The sequence below is a fragment of the Dryobates pubescens genome, chromosome 35, assembly GCF_014839835.1.
Source record: "Dryobates pubescens isolate bDryPub1 chromosome 35, bDryPub1.pri, whole genome shotgun sequence".
Lineage (NCBI taxonomy): Eukaryota > Metazoa > Chordata > Aves > Piciformes > Picidae > Dryobates > Dryobates pubescens.
Window position 1 is genome coordinate 6,647,524 of NC_071646.1, and position 15,747 is coordinate 6,663,270.

A 15,747-nucleotide genomic window follows, 5' to 3' on the forward strand; every position below is an offset into this window, starting at 1 on the left:
CTGAGAGTCTCTGAGCAGCTCAAACAGCTGCCAGGAGGGAGGGAGGGAGGAATTCAGAGCCCTTCTGGTTGCTCCAAGGCTGAGGAGGCTCTGGGGCTCAGCCCCAGCTGCCCCAGGGAGGGAGCCACAGGAGGGGCACTCTGCACCCAGCAGGCCTTGGCCTGAGGAGCACTGCAGAGAGAAAGGCAAAGGGCTGAAGGAGGTCAGGGGAAGCACAGGATCACAGCAGGGCAGGGGCTGCAAGGGACCTCCAGAGAGCATCCAGTCCAAGCCCTGCCAGGGCAGGGCACCCAGGGCAGGGCACAGAGCACATCCAGGGGGGGTTGGAAGCTCTCCACACCAGGAGGCTCCAGAACCTCCCTGGACAGCCTGCTGCAGGCTCCAGCAGCCTCACCCCAAAGGAGTTTCTCCTCCTGTTGAGGTGGAGCCTCCTGGGTGCCACTTTGTGTCCCTGGCCTCTTGCCCTGTCACAGGACAGCACTGAGCAGAGCCTGGCCCCTTCCTGACCCCCAGCCCTCAGCTATTGATTGGCATTGAGCAGATCCCTCTCAGCCTTCTCCTCTCCAGGCTAAACAGCCCCAGGGCTCTCAGCCTCTCCCCACAGCAGAGATGTTCCACTCCCTTCAGCATCCTTCGAGCCTCTGTTGGACTCTCTGCAGCACTTCTCTGTCCCTCCTGAGCTGGGGAGCCCAGAGCTGGCCCCAGGGCTGCAGCTGTGGCCTGGCTGGGGCAGAGCAGAGGGGCAGCAGAGCCTCCCCTGCCCTGCTGGCCACACTCTTCCTGCTGCCCCCCAGGACCCCCTTGGCCTTCCTGGCCACAGGATTGGTGCAGGTTGGCTGTGGTGGAAGTGATGAGAGAACAACTCTTGAGTAACCTTCATTTAATCCTTGCAGGGGGAAATGTCACAGGCTGCAATACTGAGAGGGTTTTGCATTGCTCATGGCCTCCAGCACAGCCCTTGGGGCAGTCCAAGCACTTCACACAGACCCTGGCTGTGGAAGAGGAATTGCTGAGAGGTCTTCAGCTCTTATTGCTAGGAAATTCCTGAGTGGTGCTGAGGACAGGCTCCAGGAGCTGCTGCCAGCCTCCAGGAGCTGCTGCCAGCTTCAAGCAGGTGCTGCCAGCCTTGAGCAGATGGTGCCAGGCTCTAGCAGGTGCTGCCAGCCTCCAGGAGCTGCTGCCAGCTTCGAGCAGGTGCTGCCAGCCTTAAGCAGATGCTGCCAGGCTCCAGGAGCTGCTGCCAGGCTCCAGGAGCTGCTGCCAGCTTCGAGCAGGTGCTGCCAGCCTTGAGCAGATGCTGCCAGGCTCCAGGAGGTGCTGCCAGCCTCCAGGAGCTGCTGCCAGCTTCGAGCAGGTGCTGCCAGCCTTGAGCAGATGCTGCCAGGCTCCAGGAGGTGCTGCCAGCCTCCAGGAGCTGCTGCCAGGCTTCAAGCAGGTGCTGCCAGCCTTGAGCAGGTGCTGCCAGGCTCCAGGAGCTGCTGCCAGCTTCAAGCAGGTGCTGCCAGCCTTGAGCAGATGGTGCCAGGCTCTAGCAGGTGCTGCCAGCCTCCAGGAGCTGCTGCCAGCTTCGAGCAGGTGCTGCCAGCCTTAAGCAGATGCTGCCAGGCTCCAGGAGCTGCTGCCAGGCTCCAGGAGCTGCTGCCAGGTTCAAGCAGGTGCTGCCAGCCTTGAGCAGGTGCTGCCAGGCTCCAGGAGCTGCTGCCAGGCTCCAGCAGGTGCTGCCAGGCTCCAGGAGCTGCTGCCAGCTTCAAGCAGGTGCTGCCAGCCTTGAGCAGATGGTGCCTGGCTCCAGCAGGTGCTGCCAGGCTTCAGGTGGTGCTGCCAGCTTCAAGCAGATACTGCCTGGCTCCAGGAGCTGCTGCCAGCCTCCAGCAGGTGCTGCCAGGCTCCTCTCCAGCCCTCCTCAGATGCTGCCTGCCACCAGCAGGCCCTGCTGGTCACTGCTGAAGCCCTGGGGGGTGTTGTAGAGGCTCTGCCCCTGCAGGCTGGCAACAGCATGGAGAGAAATCTTCTGTGGAGGAGGAAGAAAAGGCAAGTGAGCAGCTCTGGCCCTGCCCCAGTGTGGGCAACGTTGGGCTCAGGTGAACCACCCCAGGGCAGGCAGCTGTGGAACTTCCTGAGCCTCAGCCCCAGGGCAAGAGCCAGAGAATGCTTTGGGTGGGAAAAGAGCTTAAAGCTCCTCCAGCCCAAGCCCTGCAGCCCCCAGGGACATCCCCAGCCCCAGCAGGCTGCTCCCAGCCCCACACAACCTGCCCTACTCTGGTGCCAGCCCTGGGGCAGCTCCCAGCTCTCTGGGCAGCCTGGCACAGGCTCTCCCCACCCTCAGCACCAAACATTTCTCCTTCTCTCCACTCTCAATCTGCCTCTTTCAGCTCCAAACCATCTCCCCTTGCCCTGGCACATCAGGCCCTGCTCTAAACTCTGTCCCCAGCTTTCTTCCAGGCTCCTTTCAGCACTGCAAGGCCACCAGGAGGTCTCCCTGGAGCCTTCTCCCCTCCAGGCTGCACAACCCCAACCCTCTCAGCCTGGGCTCCCAGCAGAGGGCTTCCAGCCCTGCCAGCACTGCTGTGGCCTCCTCTGGCCCTGCTCCCCCAGGGCCCTGTCTGTGCTGAGGGCTCCAGAGCTGCCCCAGCCCTGCAGGGGAGGTCTGAGCAGAGCAGAGCAGAGGGCAGAGTCCCCTCCCTGCCCCTGCTGCCCACCCTGCTGGGGCTCAGCCCAGGCCAGGCTGGGGCTGGGCTGGCAGTGCTCAGTGCCAGCTGCACCCCCAGCACCCCCAAGGCCTTCTCCACAGGGCTGCTCCCAGCCCTTCCTCCCCAGCCTGGACTGATGCCCAACCCAGCTGCAGGAGCCTGCCCTTGGCCTGGCTGCACCTCCTGAGGCTCACTCAGATCCATTCCTGCAGCCTGCCCAGGACCCTCTGGATGGCTGCTGCCCCTCAGCTGTCCCCTGCAGCCCTCCTGAGGTGCCCCAAGCTCCCTGCCCCTGGCCCTGGGGAGGATCCTGACCAGCTCTGGTGCCAGGCCAGAGCCCTGAGGGGCAGCACTGATCCCTCTCTGCCCATCCAGCTGTTGACCACTGCCCCCCAGCTGTGCCCACCCCAGCAGTTCCCTCTGCACCGAGCTCTCCACCAACCCCCATCCACATCTCCCCAGCTCACAGAGAAGGTTGCTGCTGGGCCCTGGGCCTGTGGAGCAGCCCCCCCCAGGCAAAGCCTGGTCCCTGCCAGCCTGCTGCTGGGCTCTGTGCTGGCACAGCAGGGGCAGATCCTGCCTGGGGCCAGGGCACTGCTTGTGCTGCTCAGCACCTCCAGCCCTGGGTTATTGCCCATTCTGAAAGCAAAGGGGGGAGGGCTTGGGAGTGCTTTGCCCTCCCTGCAGGGAGTTTTCCCCCTGGGAAGCTGAGTCTGTTCCTCTGCCCCCTGCCTGCCCAGCCTGGGGGTAACAAGCAGAGCACTGCAGCCAGGAGCTCTCCTTTTGGCTCCTGCCTCCCCTGGAGGGGAGCTGCTGCAGCTGCCTCCCTGCTCCTCTGCCCTGTGCTCAGGCCTGATCCTTCTCCCTGCTGCCTCTGTGCCTCTGCAGGGTTTGTATCCTCCCTGCCCTCCCTCCTTGTCCCTTGCCCCTGTGCCCCTTGCCTGCTGTTGTCACATCTACACTGTCTAAGGGCAACTCTCTGCCTCTCCACTCCCAGGCTGACTCCAAACCATTGCCTGGGGGATTTGCTCCTTCCTTTTTCCCCTCTCTGTTGGGAGGGGGGGACAGATCCTCAGTCTTGCCCCCATCTGAGCTCTTAACTCCCAGTTAAGGCTCAAACCACCACAGCCCTGGGGCTCAGCTCTGGGGAGGCCACACCTGCAGTGCTGTGGCCAGGTCTGGGCACCTCAGCACCAGAGAGCTGTGGAGGTGCTGGAGCCAGGGCAGAGCAGGGCAGGGAAGGGGAAGGGCCTGGGGAATGAATCTGCTGAGGAGCAACTGAGGGAGCTGGGGATGGATAGTGTGAAACAGAGGAGGCTGAGGGGAGACCTCCTGGCTGCCTACAGCTCCCTGAAGGAGCTTGTGGGGAGGTTGCTGCTGCTCTCTTCTCAAGGTCATCAGGGACAGAGCAAGAGGGAACAGCCTCAAGCTGCCCCTGGGGAGGTTTGGCCAGGACAGCAGGAAGGAGCTGCCCAGGGGGGTGCTGGAGTCACCAGTCCTGGCTGTGCTTGAAGGTGGTTTGGCTGTGGGGCTTGGGGCTGTGGTTCAGGGCTGAGCCTTGCAGAGTAGGCTTCTGGGTTGGACTTGGTGACCCTGAAGGTCTTTTCCAACCAGAGTGATGGTTCTGTGACTCTGTGAGGGACAGCACCAGGCAGAGCTCTCCTTGCACCACCCCAGGCCCTGCAGAGCTGCAGAAGGACTTCAACTCCTTTTACCTGGAAGTCTCTGATGTACGTGAGGAAGAAGCTGAGGAAGGAGAAGGCCAAGGACCACTCTGAGACAGTGCTGATGAGGTGAGTTGTGTAGCCCTGGGAGAGGAGGGAAACAAACCCCAAACAATCAGCATCAAAAGCTCCTCCTGAGCCTGCAGTGGCACCAAGGTGGTTTGCCCACACCACCTCCTGGAGCCACAGCCATGCCCTGGGCAGAGCAGAGCCCAGGGGGGGTTCTGGAGTCTCTAGGAGTGAAGCTCTGAGCTCAGAATCCATTGGGTTGGGAGAGACCTCAGAGCTCATCCAGTCCAAGCTGTCCCCCAGCACCTCCTGACAACCCAACCCTGGCTCCAAGGGCCACATCCAAGCCCCCCTGGAACCCCTCCAGGGATGGGGACTCCACCACCTCCCTGGGCAGCACATCCCCAGGGCCAATCTCTCTGGCTGGGAAGAATTTCTTCCTCCCCTCCAGCCTGAACCTCCCCTGGCACAGCTTGAGACTGTGTCCTCTTGTTCTGCTGCTGGGGGCCTGGGAGAAGAGCCCAACCCCCACCTGGCTCCAACCTCCCTGCAGGGAGTTGCAGAGAGCAAGAAGGTCTCCCCTGAGCCTCCTCTGCTGCAGGCTAAGCAACCCCAGCTCCCTCAGCCTCTCCTCCCAGGGCTGTGCCCCAGACCCCTCCCCAGCTTTGTTGCCCTTCTCTGGACACCTTCCAGCAGCTCAACCTCTTTCCTGACCTGAGGAGCCCAGAGCTGGCCACAAGACTCCAGCTGTGGCCTCAGCAGTGCTGAGCACAGGGCAGGATGAGCTCCCTGCTGCTGCTGGCCACACTCTGCCTGCTGCAGGCCAGGCTGCCCTTGGCCTTCTTGGCCCCCTGGGCACACTGCTGGCTCCTGTTCAGCTGCTGTCCCCCACTCCCCCCAGGTCCCTCTCTGCCTGGCTGCTCTCAGCCACTCTGCCCCCAGAGGAGCAGGAAATGCTCAGGGAAAGTCCTGCTCCCTCCTCACAGCTGAGCTGAACCCTCTGAGAGCTCAAGGTCCAGCTGCAGACCTGGGGGTTCAGCCAGGGGCTGGGCAGCACTGCAGCAAATCCTCTTCACACAAGGTCCAAGACTCTTCTTTGGGTGGAAGCAGACTTCTGAGAGGCTCTTTTTGCTTTCAAGGGGAGAGGGGTGGGAAGAGGCCCCAGAAGCAGCCTGCATCATGTTCCACACCTCCAGCAGGGCCTGGGGAGGATGAGGAGGGCCAGGCAGAGCTGCTGACACCTCCCTGCCCTTTCTCTGCCCACCCTGGGCTCCCTGGTGGCCCAGCTCATGGCCCTTCAAAGGCAGCTCTGTCACTTGTGTCCCTTGACCTGGTTCTCCTCCTGACTCCACCTGACAGCAGCTGGCAGCTGAGAGTCACAGTTCAGAGTCCTGGTGAGGCAGTGCCCAGCAGTCAGTGCCCAGCACTGCCTGGGAGTTGGGCAACTCCCTGAGAGGCTTCCACTGCTGCCTGTGGCACTGAAAGCTCTGACAGCTGAGGCTGCAAAGGGTTTGCCCTGAGCAGAGCTCAGCCAGGAGCTGTGCACTGCTTCAGCTGGGGCTGCTCCCCTGCCCCCTCCCAGCCCAAACAGAACCACAGAAGTGTTCAGGCTGGCAAAGCCTTCTGAGCTCACCCAACCCAACCCCAACCCAACCCCCCCATGGCCACCCAACCCTGGCCCCAGTGCCATGGCCACAGCTTGCTGCACCCCCTCCAGCCATGGGGACTCCACCACCTCCCTGGGCAGCCTCTGCCAGGCCCTGACCACTCCTCCAGCAAAGACATTTTGCCTCCTCTCCAACCTCAGCCTCCCCTGCCACAATTCCAGGCCAGTTCCTCTCCTTCTGTGCCCTGAGCCTGGGGAGCAGAGCCCAACCCCCCCTGGCTGCAGCCTCCTCTCAGGGAGCTGCAGAGAGCAATGAGGTCTCCCTCAGCCTCCTCTGCTCCAGGCTCAACCCCCCCAGCTCCCTCAGCTGCTCCTCTCCAGACCCTTCCCCAGCTCTGTTGCCCTTCCCTGGCCCTGCTGCAGCCTCTCAATGTCCTTCCTGGGGTGAGGAGCCCAGAGCTGAACCCAGCACTCAAGCTGTGGCCTCCCCAGTGCCCAGCCCAGGGGCACCATCCCTGCCCTGCCCCTGCTGCCCACCCCACTGCTGCTCCAGGCCAGGCTGCTGCTGCCCTTCCTGCCCCCCTGGGCACCCCCTGGCTGCTCTCCAGCTGCTGGCACCCAGCACCCCCAGGGCCTTTCCTGCTGGGCAGCTCCCAGCCCCTCTGCCCCCAGCCTGGAGCCCTCCTGGGGTTGTTGTGCCCCAAGTGCAGCCCCCAGCCCTTGGCCTTGGTGATCCTCATCCCAGTGGCCTCAGCCCCTGGCTGCAGCCTGCCCAGGGCCCTCTGCAGAGCCTCCAACCCCCCAGCAGCTCAAGTCTGCCTCCCAGGTGAGAGTCACCTGCAAAGCCTGCACACAGCAGCAGGGAGCCCCCAGAGCAGCAGCCCCTGCAGGTAACTCAGTTGGGTTTTGTTCTCTTTGCCCCACTCCATCCCTTACCTTATCCTGAGGGTCCCAGTGCAGCTTCTGCACCAGGTTAGCTCCATACAGACCACTGTAGAGGACAACTGAGGAAACAAACACTGTGGGGAAATCTGTTAAGGAGGATTCAAACCCAAAGATGAGCACTGAGGACATTCCAGACTCAGCTCTGGACTGTGTCACCCTGAGGCCAGGAGGAGATCTCTGTGATGGAACAGAAAGGGTTGGGCTGGAAGGGAGCTCAAAGCTCAGCCAGCTCCAGCCCCCTGCCATGCCCAGGGACACCTCCCACCAGCACAGCTTGCTCAGGGCCTCATCCAGCCTGGTCCTGAACACCTCCAGGCAGGGCACAGCCACAGCCTCCCTGGGCAGCCTGTGCCAGAGTCTCCCCAGCCTCACTCTCCACAATCTCTTCCTCCTCTCCACTCTCAGTCTCCCCTGCTCTAGTTTCAAGCCCTTGTCCCTTGTCCTGTCACTGCAGGCCCTTACAGACAGTCCCTCTCCAGCTTCCCTTCAGGTACTGGAAGGCTGCTGTAAGAAGAGCTTCCCCCAAGGTCTCCTGAGCAGCAGGAGCAGTGCTGGTGCCAGGGACTGCTCAGGGCTCCTTCAGCTTGGAGGTTGTTGCAGTGGCTTAGTTCCTGTCACAAGAGAGAGTAAATTCTAATCCAGATCACAGAAGTGTTTGGGTTGGCAAAGCCTTCTGAGCTCCCCCAACCCAACCCCAACCCAACCCCAACCCCCCATGGCCACCCAACCCTGGCCCCAGTGCCATGGCCACAGCTTGCTGCAACCCCTCCAGCCATGGGGACTCCACCACCTCCCTGGGCAGCCTCTGCCAGGCCCTGACCACTCCTCCAGCAAAGACATTTTGCCTCCTCTCCAACCTCAGCCTCCCCTGGCACAATCCCAGGCCAGTTCCTCTCCTTCTGTCCCCTGAGCCTGGGGAGCAGAGCCCAACCCCCCCCTGGCTGCAGCCTCCTCTCAGGGAGCTGCAGAGAGCAATGAGGTCTCCCTCAGCCTCCTCTGCTCCAGGCTGAGCTTTAAGTTACAGAGGATCTGAGTTTCCCAGCACTGAGATAGGAACAACTTCAATCACTGCTGAGATCAACCCCCAAGCACCTCCAGATGTGAAAGATGACTCTGGTGGGGACCAAGGCTGAGCCTCCTGGCACAACCCTGTCTGAAATCCCAGGCTCCAGGGAGCTCTGCTGCCTGATCTGAATGCAGAGCTAATTAAAATGCTCTGCTAATGAAACCTGCAGCTGAGGCAGCTGTTGCTGCCTGCCTCAGGCAGGGGGAAGAATTCCATCAGTGGCTGCCATCCTGCCCTGGATCCTCAGCACCTAATGGACTGCTCTGTGCTGGCAGCTCTGCTGTCTGCCTCCAGCAGAGCATCAGGGCTGAGTTTACAGGGACCAAGGAATCATTTAGGCTGAAAGAGACCTTCTAGACCATGGAGCTCAAGCCCTGCCCCAGGGCCCTCAGCACCACCTCAGGGCCCTCAGCACCACCCCAGGGCTCTGAAACCCCTCCAGGCATGGGGGCTCCACCACTGCCCCTGGGCAGCCTGGGCCAGGCCTTGGCCACCCTCAAGGGGCAGAAACTGTTCCTCAAGGCCAAGCTGAACCTCCCCTGGGGCAATTTGAGGCCTATCTCTTGTTCCTTGGGAGCAGAGCCCAACCCCCCCTGGCTGCAGCCTCCTCTCAGGGAGCTGCAGAGAGCAATGAGGTCTCCCTCAGCCTCCTCTGCTCCAGGCTCAACCCCCCCAGCTCCCTCAGCTGCTCCTCCCCAGCCCTCTTCTCCAGACCCTTCCCTGGCCCTGCTCCAGCCTCCCAATGTCCTTCTTGGACTGAGGAGCCCAAAACTGAACTGAGGCTCTGGGCTGTGCCCTCCCCAGTGCCCAGCTCAGGGCACCATCCCTGCCCTGCCCCTGCTGCCCACCCCACTGCTGCTGCCAGCTGCAGCTCCCCTCCAGTGCCAGTCAGAACCATTCCAGCACAGCTTTGGCTCTTGAAGTGGGGAGCCCCAGGCTGGACAGAGCACTGCAGCTCTGCAGGGCAAGGAGAGGGGGAAGAGAGCTGCCTTGGCCTGCTGGCCAGCCTGGTGTTGGGGCAGCCCCTGTGGGGCAGCGGTGCCCAGGCAAGGATACTGCAGAGGATGCTGGAGCAGCACCAGAGCAGCGCCCCCAGGCGGACCCAGAAGACCTCCTTGCTGTGGAGCTGTGGCTGCATCAGGTAGGAGAGGATGGTCTGCACCAGCATGTAGATGGCTCCCACTCCAAAGGTCAGGCAGGCTCCCAGCACGTGGATGTAGTACAGGATGCACTTCTAGGGACACAAAGCCCTGCTTGGCCCCAGCCTGCTCCCATTTGCTGCTCAGGGAGCACTTCCCTTCTGCACACCTTTGCCTCAGGCACCTCCCAGCTGCAGCCCTGGCAGGAGCCAGCCCTTGGAAGATCTTTCTGGAGACTTAGAGAATCCCAGGGCTGGAAGGGAGCTCCAGGCTCAGCCAGCTCCAAGCCCCTGCCATGGGCAGGGACACCTCACCCCACAGCAGGTTGCTCACAGCCACCTCCAGCCTGGCTGCAAACACCTCCAGGCAGGAGGCTTCCACCACCTCCCTGGGCAGCCTGTGCCAGGCTCTCACCACCCTCCTGGCCAACAACTTCTTCCTCACAGCCAATCTCCAGCTCCCCACTTCTAGTTCTGCTCCATCCCCCCCAGTCCTGTCCCTCCCTGACCCCCTCCAAAGTCCCTCCCCAGCTTTCCTTCAGCCCCCTGCAGCTCCTGGGAGGCCACAATGAGGTCTCCTGGGAGTCTTCTCCTCTCCACACTGAACAGCCCCAACTCTCCCCCAGCTTCAGGCAGAGTTAGCTGGAAGCCAGCCCCTGCCAGCCCCCTGCACTGCTGCTCTGGTTCAGCTCTGGCCAGGTCCCAGCTGCACCTGAGGCAGAGGGCTCTGGGAGAGCTCTTCTGCTGAGGCAGGAGGGACACTGACACAGGAGAGCCTGCAGCTGGGCAGCCCTGCAGGCTGGCAGCAGGCTCAGGCTGGCTCCTGAGCAGCCCACCCCAGCCACCTGCAGAGCTGAATGCAACAGAGAAGCACAGCAGGGAAGGGGCTGGAAGGGACCTCCAGACAGCATCCAGGCCAAGCCCCTGCCAGAGCAGGGCACCCAGGGCAGGGCACACAGAGCACATCCAGGTTGGCTTTGAAAGTCTCCACACCAGGAGACTCCACAACCTCTCTGGGCAGCCTGCTCCAGGCTCCAGCAGCCTCACCCCAAAGGAGTTTCTCCTCCTGTTGAGGTGGAGCCTCCTGGGTTCCAGCTTAGATCCATTCTTGTCTTGCTAGCAGGTGCCACTGAACAGAGCCTGGCCCCTTCCTTCTGACACCCCTCAGATACTGAGCAGATCCTCTCTCAGCCTTCTCCTCTCCAGACCAAGCAGCCCCAGGGCTCTCAGCCTCTCCCCAGAGCAGAGATGTTCCTCTCCCTTCAGCATCCTCACAGCCTCCCCTGGGCCCTCTGCAGCAGAAGCACAACAGGAAGGCTGCAGAGAGACTTTTCCTGAGGGTGTCTGAAGACAGGAGAAGGGTTTGGAGCTGAGGGGGAGCAGGGTTAGAGTGGAGCTGAGGGAGAAGCTCTTCAGTGTGAGGCTGCTGGGGCTCTGGCTGTGGATATTCCCTGCCTGGGGGTGCTCAGGACCAGGCTGGATGAGGCCTTGAGCAAGCTGTGCTGGTGGGAGGTGTCCCTGGGCACGGTGGGGAGGTTGGAGTAGATGATCTCTGAGACCCCTTCCAACCTGAGCCACGCTGGGGCTCTACACACTGCAGCTCTGCCCCCAGAGGGTTTGCTTCCAGCACCTTCCCATGCTAGGAGAGCTCAGAGAGCTTCCCCCCCCTGCCCTGGGGCCTGGCCAGCTGCAGGCTGGCAGCAGCAAAGCACACACCTGGAAGTTTGCAATGATGCAGAGCCCAAAGCAGCTCATCCAGCCCAGGCTGAGGCCAAGCTTGTTCAGCTGCAGGATCCTGGCTCTGTCTGCACTCAAGGCACAAACTTGCTTGTAGCGGACGTAGGTGGTGGCCACCCCTGGGGGGGGAAGCCAGAGGCTGTCAGCTGGGCACCACTGCCCCTGGCACTGCCAGGATGCTGCCAGGCAGAGGCACTGCCTCCCAGACAGAGTCTCACACTGCAAGTTAGGAGCCAGCAGGGAGAGCAGCTCCAAGGAGCAGCAGCTGGGAGTGCTGGGGGCCAGCAAGGTCCCCAGGAGCCAGCAAGGAGCCCTCATGGCCAAGGAGCTGCAGGGGGTCCTGGGGGGCATGGAGAAGAGTGTGGCCAGCAGGGCAGGGGAGGCTCTGCTGCCCCTCTGCTCTGCCCCAGCCAGGCCACAGCTGCAGCCCTGGGGCCAGCTCTGGGCTCCCCAGCTCAGGAGGGACAGAGAAGTGCTGCAGAGAGCCCAGGGGAGGCTGGGAAGCTGCTGAGGGGCCTGGAGCAGCTCTGGCAGGAGCTGAGAGCCCTGGGGCTGAGAGCCTGCAGCAGAGCAGCCCCAGAGGGCAGCTGAGCAATGCTCAGCAAGAGCTAAAGGAGCTGTGGGGGGCAAGAGGCTGGGGCCAGGCTCTGCTGAGTGCTGCCCAGGGCCAGGCCAAGGGGCAAGGGGCACAGAGTGGCAGGCAGGAGGTTGGAGCTGAGCAGGAGGAGAAAGTTGTTTGGGGTGAGGCTGCTGGAGCCTGGAGCAGGCTGCCCAGGGAGGTTGTGGAGTCTGCTGGGGTGGAGAGCTTGAAACCCTCTGGATGGATCCCTTCCCTCCAGCCTCTCCAGGTCCCTCTGGATGGATCCCTCCCCTCCAGCCTGTCCAGGATGGATCCTTCCCTCCAGCCTCTCCAGGTCCCTCTGGATGGATCCCTTCCCTCCAGCCTCTCCAGGTCCCTCTGGATGGATCCTTCCCTCCAGCCTCTCCAGGTCCCTCTGGATGGATCCTTCCCTCCAGCTGTCAGCAGCACCACACAGCTTAGTGCCATCAGCAGAGCTGCTGGGGGTGCACTCCATGCCACTCTCCATGGCACTGAGATGGCTCAGGGTCTGCTAAGGGAATGAAGTCACTGCAAAGGGCCTGCAGCTCTCTGTACTCACCCAGGAAAGCTGAAATGTTTAACATGATGCCAAACAAGCATCTCTCAGGAGGGATTGTCCCTGTGTCACTGCAAGAGACAAGCAGGGGGCTTGGTTATCTCTCTGCACCACAGACCCCTGCAACCCAACTTCATTACTGCAGCTTACAAAGGCTCTGGCAGAGGCAGAGCTGCACAAACCCTCCCAGATGTTCCCCCCTGAGCTTCCCCTTGCTCAGGCTGCACCAGGCTGGGCTGGGGGCTGCAGAAAGAAGGACAATGAGGACACAGAGTCCTTAGGAGAAGGAAAGGACACTGTGGGTGTGAACTCTTCCTCTGGCACTGATCTGGATTCCAGCACAGGTGAACAAAGCTGGGAAGGTGCAGCAGCTGGAAAGGCAGAAGAGCAAACCCCAGGTGCTCTGTGGAGCCTTGCAGCACTGCAGGGGGAACACAGAGCTCCAGCTGTGCATTTGCCAGGGCCAGAAAGGGGTCTGGGGAGGGACCTGGGACAAGGGCTGGGAGGGACAGGACCAGGGGGAATGGATTGAAGCTTGAGGAGGGGAGACTGAGACTGGAGATGAGGAAGAGATTGTTGAGAGTGAGGCTGGGGAGAGCTTGGCACAGGCTGCCCAGGGAGGCTGTGGCTGTGCCCTGCCTGGAGGTGTTCAGGACCAGGCTGGATGAGGCCCTGAGCAAGCTGTGCTGGTGGGAGGTGTCCCTGGGCATGGCAGGGGGCTGGAGCTGGCTGATCTGGAAGGTTCCTTCCAAGCCAACCCATTCTGTGATTAAAGTCAAGAGGAGCAGGAAACCTGAGGCTGCATCCAACCCTTGGGCCAGAGTAAAGCCTGTGGCTGCCACCAGATTTCACTGCAGCACTAAATCCATGCTGGAGATTCATGGAATGGGTTTGGATTGGAAGGGAAGAGTAGAGGGGGAGAATGAGCTCCCTGCTCCTGCTGGCCACACTGCTCCTGCTGCTGGCCACACTGCTCCTGCTGCAGGCCAGGCTGCCCTTGGCCCTCCTGGCTGCCTGGGCACACTGCAGGCTCATGTTCAGCCTCCCATCAACCAGCACCCCCAGGTCCCTCTCTGCCTGGCTGCTCTCAGCCACTCTGCCCCCAGCCTGTGGCACTGCCTGGGGTTGCTGTGGCCAAAGTGCAGCCCCTGGCACTTGGCTGTGTTCAGTCTCCTGCCCTTGGCCTCTGCCCCTCTGCCCAGCCTGTCCAGGTCCCTCTGCAGAGCCTCTCTGCCCTCCAGCAGCTCAACTTCTGCCCCCAGCTTGGTGTCCTCTGCACATTCCCTGCTGCTGGACTCCATCCCCTCCTGCAGATCATCAATGAAGATGTTCAAGAGGCTGGGGCCCAGCACTGCTCCCTGGGGCACCCCACTGGTGCCTGGCTGCCAGCTGGCTGCGGCACCATTCACCACCACTCTCTGGGCTCGGACTCTGTGACCCCAAGCCCTTGCAAACCAGGGCTGTGCTCCCACTGCCAAGCTCAGAGGCTGGATGTCAAGGCAGCTGCACACAAATCCCCACAAGCAGCCTCTCCCTTCAGAGCTGGAGCTGGCAGGCAGCTGCCTGGAGCCCGGAGCCGGGGCAGAGCCCGCAGCAGCCAGCGGCCAAGGCAGGGCTGCGGCACAGGACGCAGAGCACTGACCTGATGTAGGGCACCAGGGGGTCCACGTGGTGGAGCACGACGGCAGTGATGTAGGAAAAGACAAAAGATGCTGCTGACCAAACCACCAAAGCCACAGGCAGGAAGGAGAGGCCCTGCTGGAACCACCACATGGCAGCGCCGGCGGCTCCCGGGGCAGGCTGCGGGGAACAGAGAGGTCGTGGAGCCTCCTCCTCTGGGCTGCATTCCTGTGTGCCCTCTGCTGGCTTCTCTGCTCCTGCTCTGCCAGGGGGGCTGGACTCGAGGACCTCTCTGGGTCCCTTCCAACCCCTGACATCCTGTGAGCCTCTGCTGTGTGCTGCTGGGGCAGCTGGAGAAGAGTCTGCAGGAGAGGAGGCTCAGGGGAGACCTTCTTGCCCTCTGCAACTGCCTGCAGGGAGGTTGGAGCCAGGGGGGGTTGGGCTCTTCTCCCAGGCACCCAGCACCAGAACAAGAGGACACAGTCTCAAGATGTGCCAGGGGAGGGTTAGGCTGGAGGGGAGGAAGAAATTCTTCCCAGCCAGAGAGATTGGCCCTGGGGATGTGCTGCCCAGGGAGGTGGTGGAGTCCCCAGCCCTGGAGGTGGTTAGGAAGAGCCTGGATGAGGCCCTTGGTGCCATGGTTGGGTTGATCAGATGGTGCTGGGGGAGAAGTTGGACTTGGTGATCTTGAAGGTCTTTTCCAACCTGTTTAATTCTCCCCTCTCCCTCTCCCTCTCCCTCTCCCTCTCCCTCTCCCTCTCCCTCTCCCTCTCCCTCTCCCTCTCCCTCTCCCTCTCCCTCTCCCTCTCCTCCTGTGTCCATGCTGCCATGGACACTCCTGGCCCTGCTGCAGACCCAGCCTGTGGTTGCCACCTCTCAGGGCTCTGGATGCCCAGCAGCTGGGCAAGCACAGGCACATAAGGAGGCACTTCAGAGACTGGGAGGAGGGCAGAGCTGCCAGCTGCCAGGTCCTGACACAAATGAACACCTCACCCTGGGCTCCTGCATTCACCAGCAGGCAGAAAACATCCTCAGACCTCCCTGGGTTTTCCAGAGCTCCTTTGCCAACCTCTTGCCCAGCTGCAAGGCCTCCTCCCTGCTCCACAGCTGAGCTCCTGAAGCTCTTCTCCTGACCTGCTGTCACTCTCCTGTCCAAGGGGGGGGTTGGAAGCCCCAGACTGAGGACCACAGCCAGACACTGACAAATCTTCCTCAAGAGCAAGTCAGTGACTCAGAGGAGGTTGTAATGACCCCTGAGGTTTTCCTTCAAGAGCAGGAAGTGTGCAGGGCTTCAGCCCAGGCTCCAGCACAGGGAAGTGGAACCCCAGAGGAAAGTGAAAGGTGGCCAAGAGCTCCAACGGCAGGAAGGCAACGAGGGGTGGAGTGAGGACAGGGGAAAGCTGGTGAAAGCATTTGGGGCTCAGCTGACAGACTCCCCAGGAGCCAGCAGTGGGCCCTGGCAGCCCAGAGCCAGCTGAGAGCTGAGCTGCAGGCAGGGCAGGGAGAGAGCAGCACAGGGAGGGGATTCTGCCCCTCTGCTCTGCTCTGCTCAGCCCCCACCTGCAGCACTGCCTCCAGCTCTGGGGGGCCCAGCACAAGGAGGGCCTGGAGCTGCTGGAGAGGCTCCAGAGGAGGCCACAGAGATGAGCAGAGGCTGCAGAACCTCCCCTGTGGGGCCTGGCTGGGAGAGCTGGGGCTGTGCAGCCTGGAGAAGAGAAGGCTCCAGGGAGAGCTCAGAGCAGCCTTGCAGGGCCTGAAGGGCTCCAGGAGAGCTGGGGAGGGACTTGGGCCAAGGGCTGGGAGGGACAGGAGGAGGAACAATGGCTTTGAGCTGGGAGAGGGGAGACTGAGAGTGGAGAGGAGGAAGAGATTGTGGAGAGTGAGGCTGGGGAGACTCTGGCACAGGCTGCCCTGGGAGGCTGTGGCTGTGCCCTGCCTGGAGGTGCTCAGGACCAGGCTGGATGAGGCCCTGAGCAAGCTGTGCTGGGGGGAGGTGTCCCTGGGCATGGCAGGGGGCTGGAGCTGGCTGACCCTGAGCTCCCAACCCATTCTGAT

The 15,747-nt window shown here is 62.2% G+C and overlaps 1 protein-coding gene across 1 annotated transcript; it reads right to left on the reverse strand.

The window, feature by feature from the left end:
• Positions 1 to 1,850: 1,850 nt before the first annotated feature.
• Positions 1,851 to 13,846, reverse strand: DRAM2 (DNA damage regulated autophagy modulator 2). The gene is made up of 7 exons (XM_009910871.2): positions 13,715 to 13,846; positions 12,076 to 12,143; positions 10,895 to 11,034; positions 9,097 to 9,274; positions 6,966 to 7,048; positions 4,406 to 4,498; positions 1,851 to 2,011 (listed from the first exon to the last, which is right to left on the reverse strand). The coding sequence occupies exons 1-7, from the start codon at positions 13,843 to 13,845 to the stop codon at positions 1,904 to 1,906; spliced, it is 801 nt and encodes a 266-aa protein (XP_009909173.2). The 5' UTR covers position 13,846; the 3' UTR covers positions 1,851 to 1,903.
• Positions 13,847 to 15,747: the final 1,901 nt, after the last annotated feature.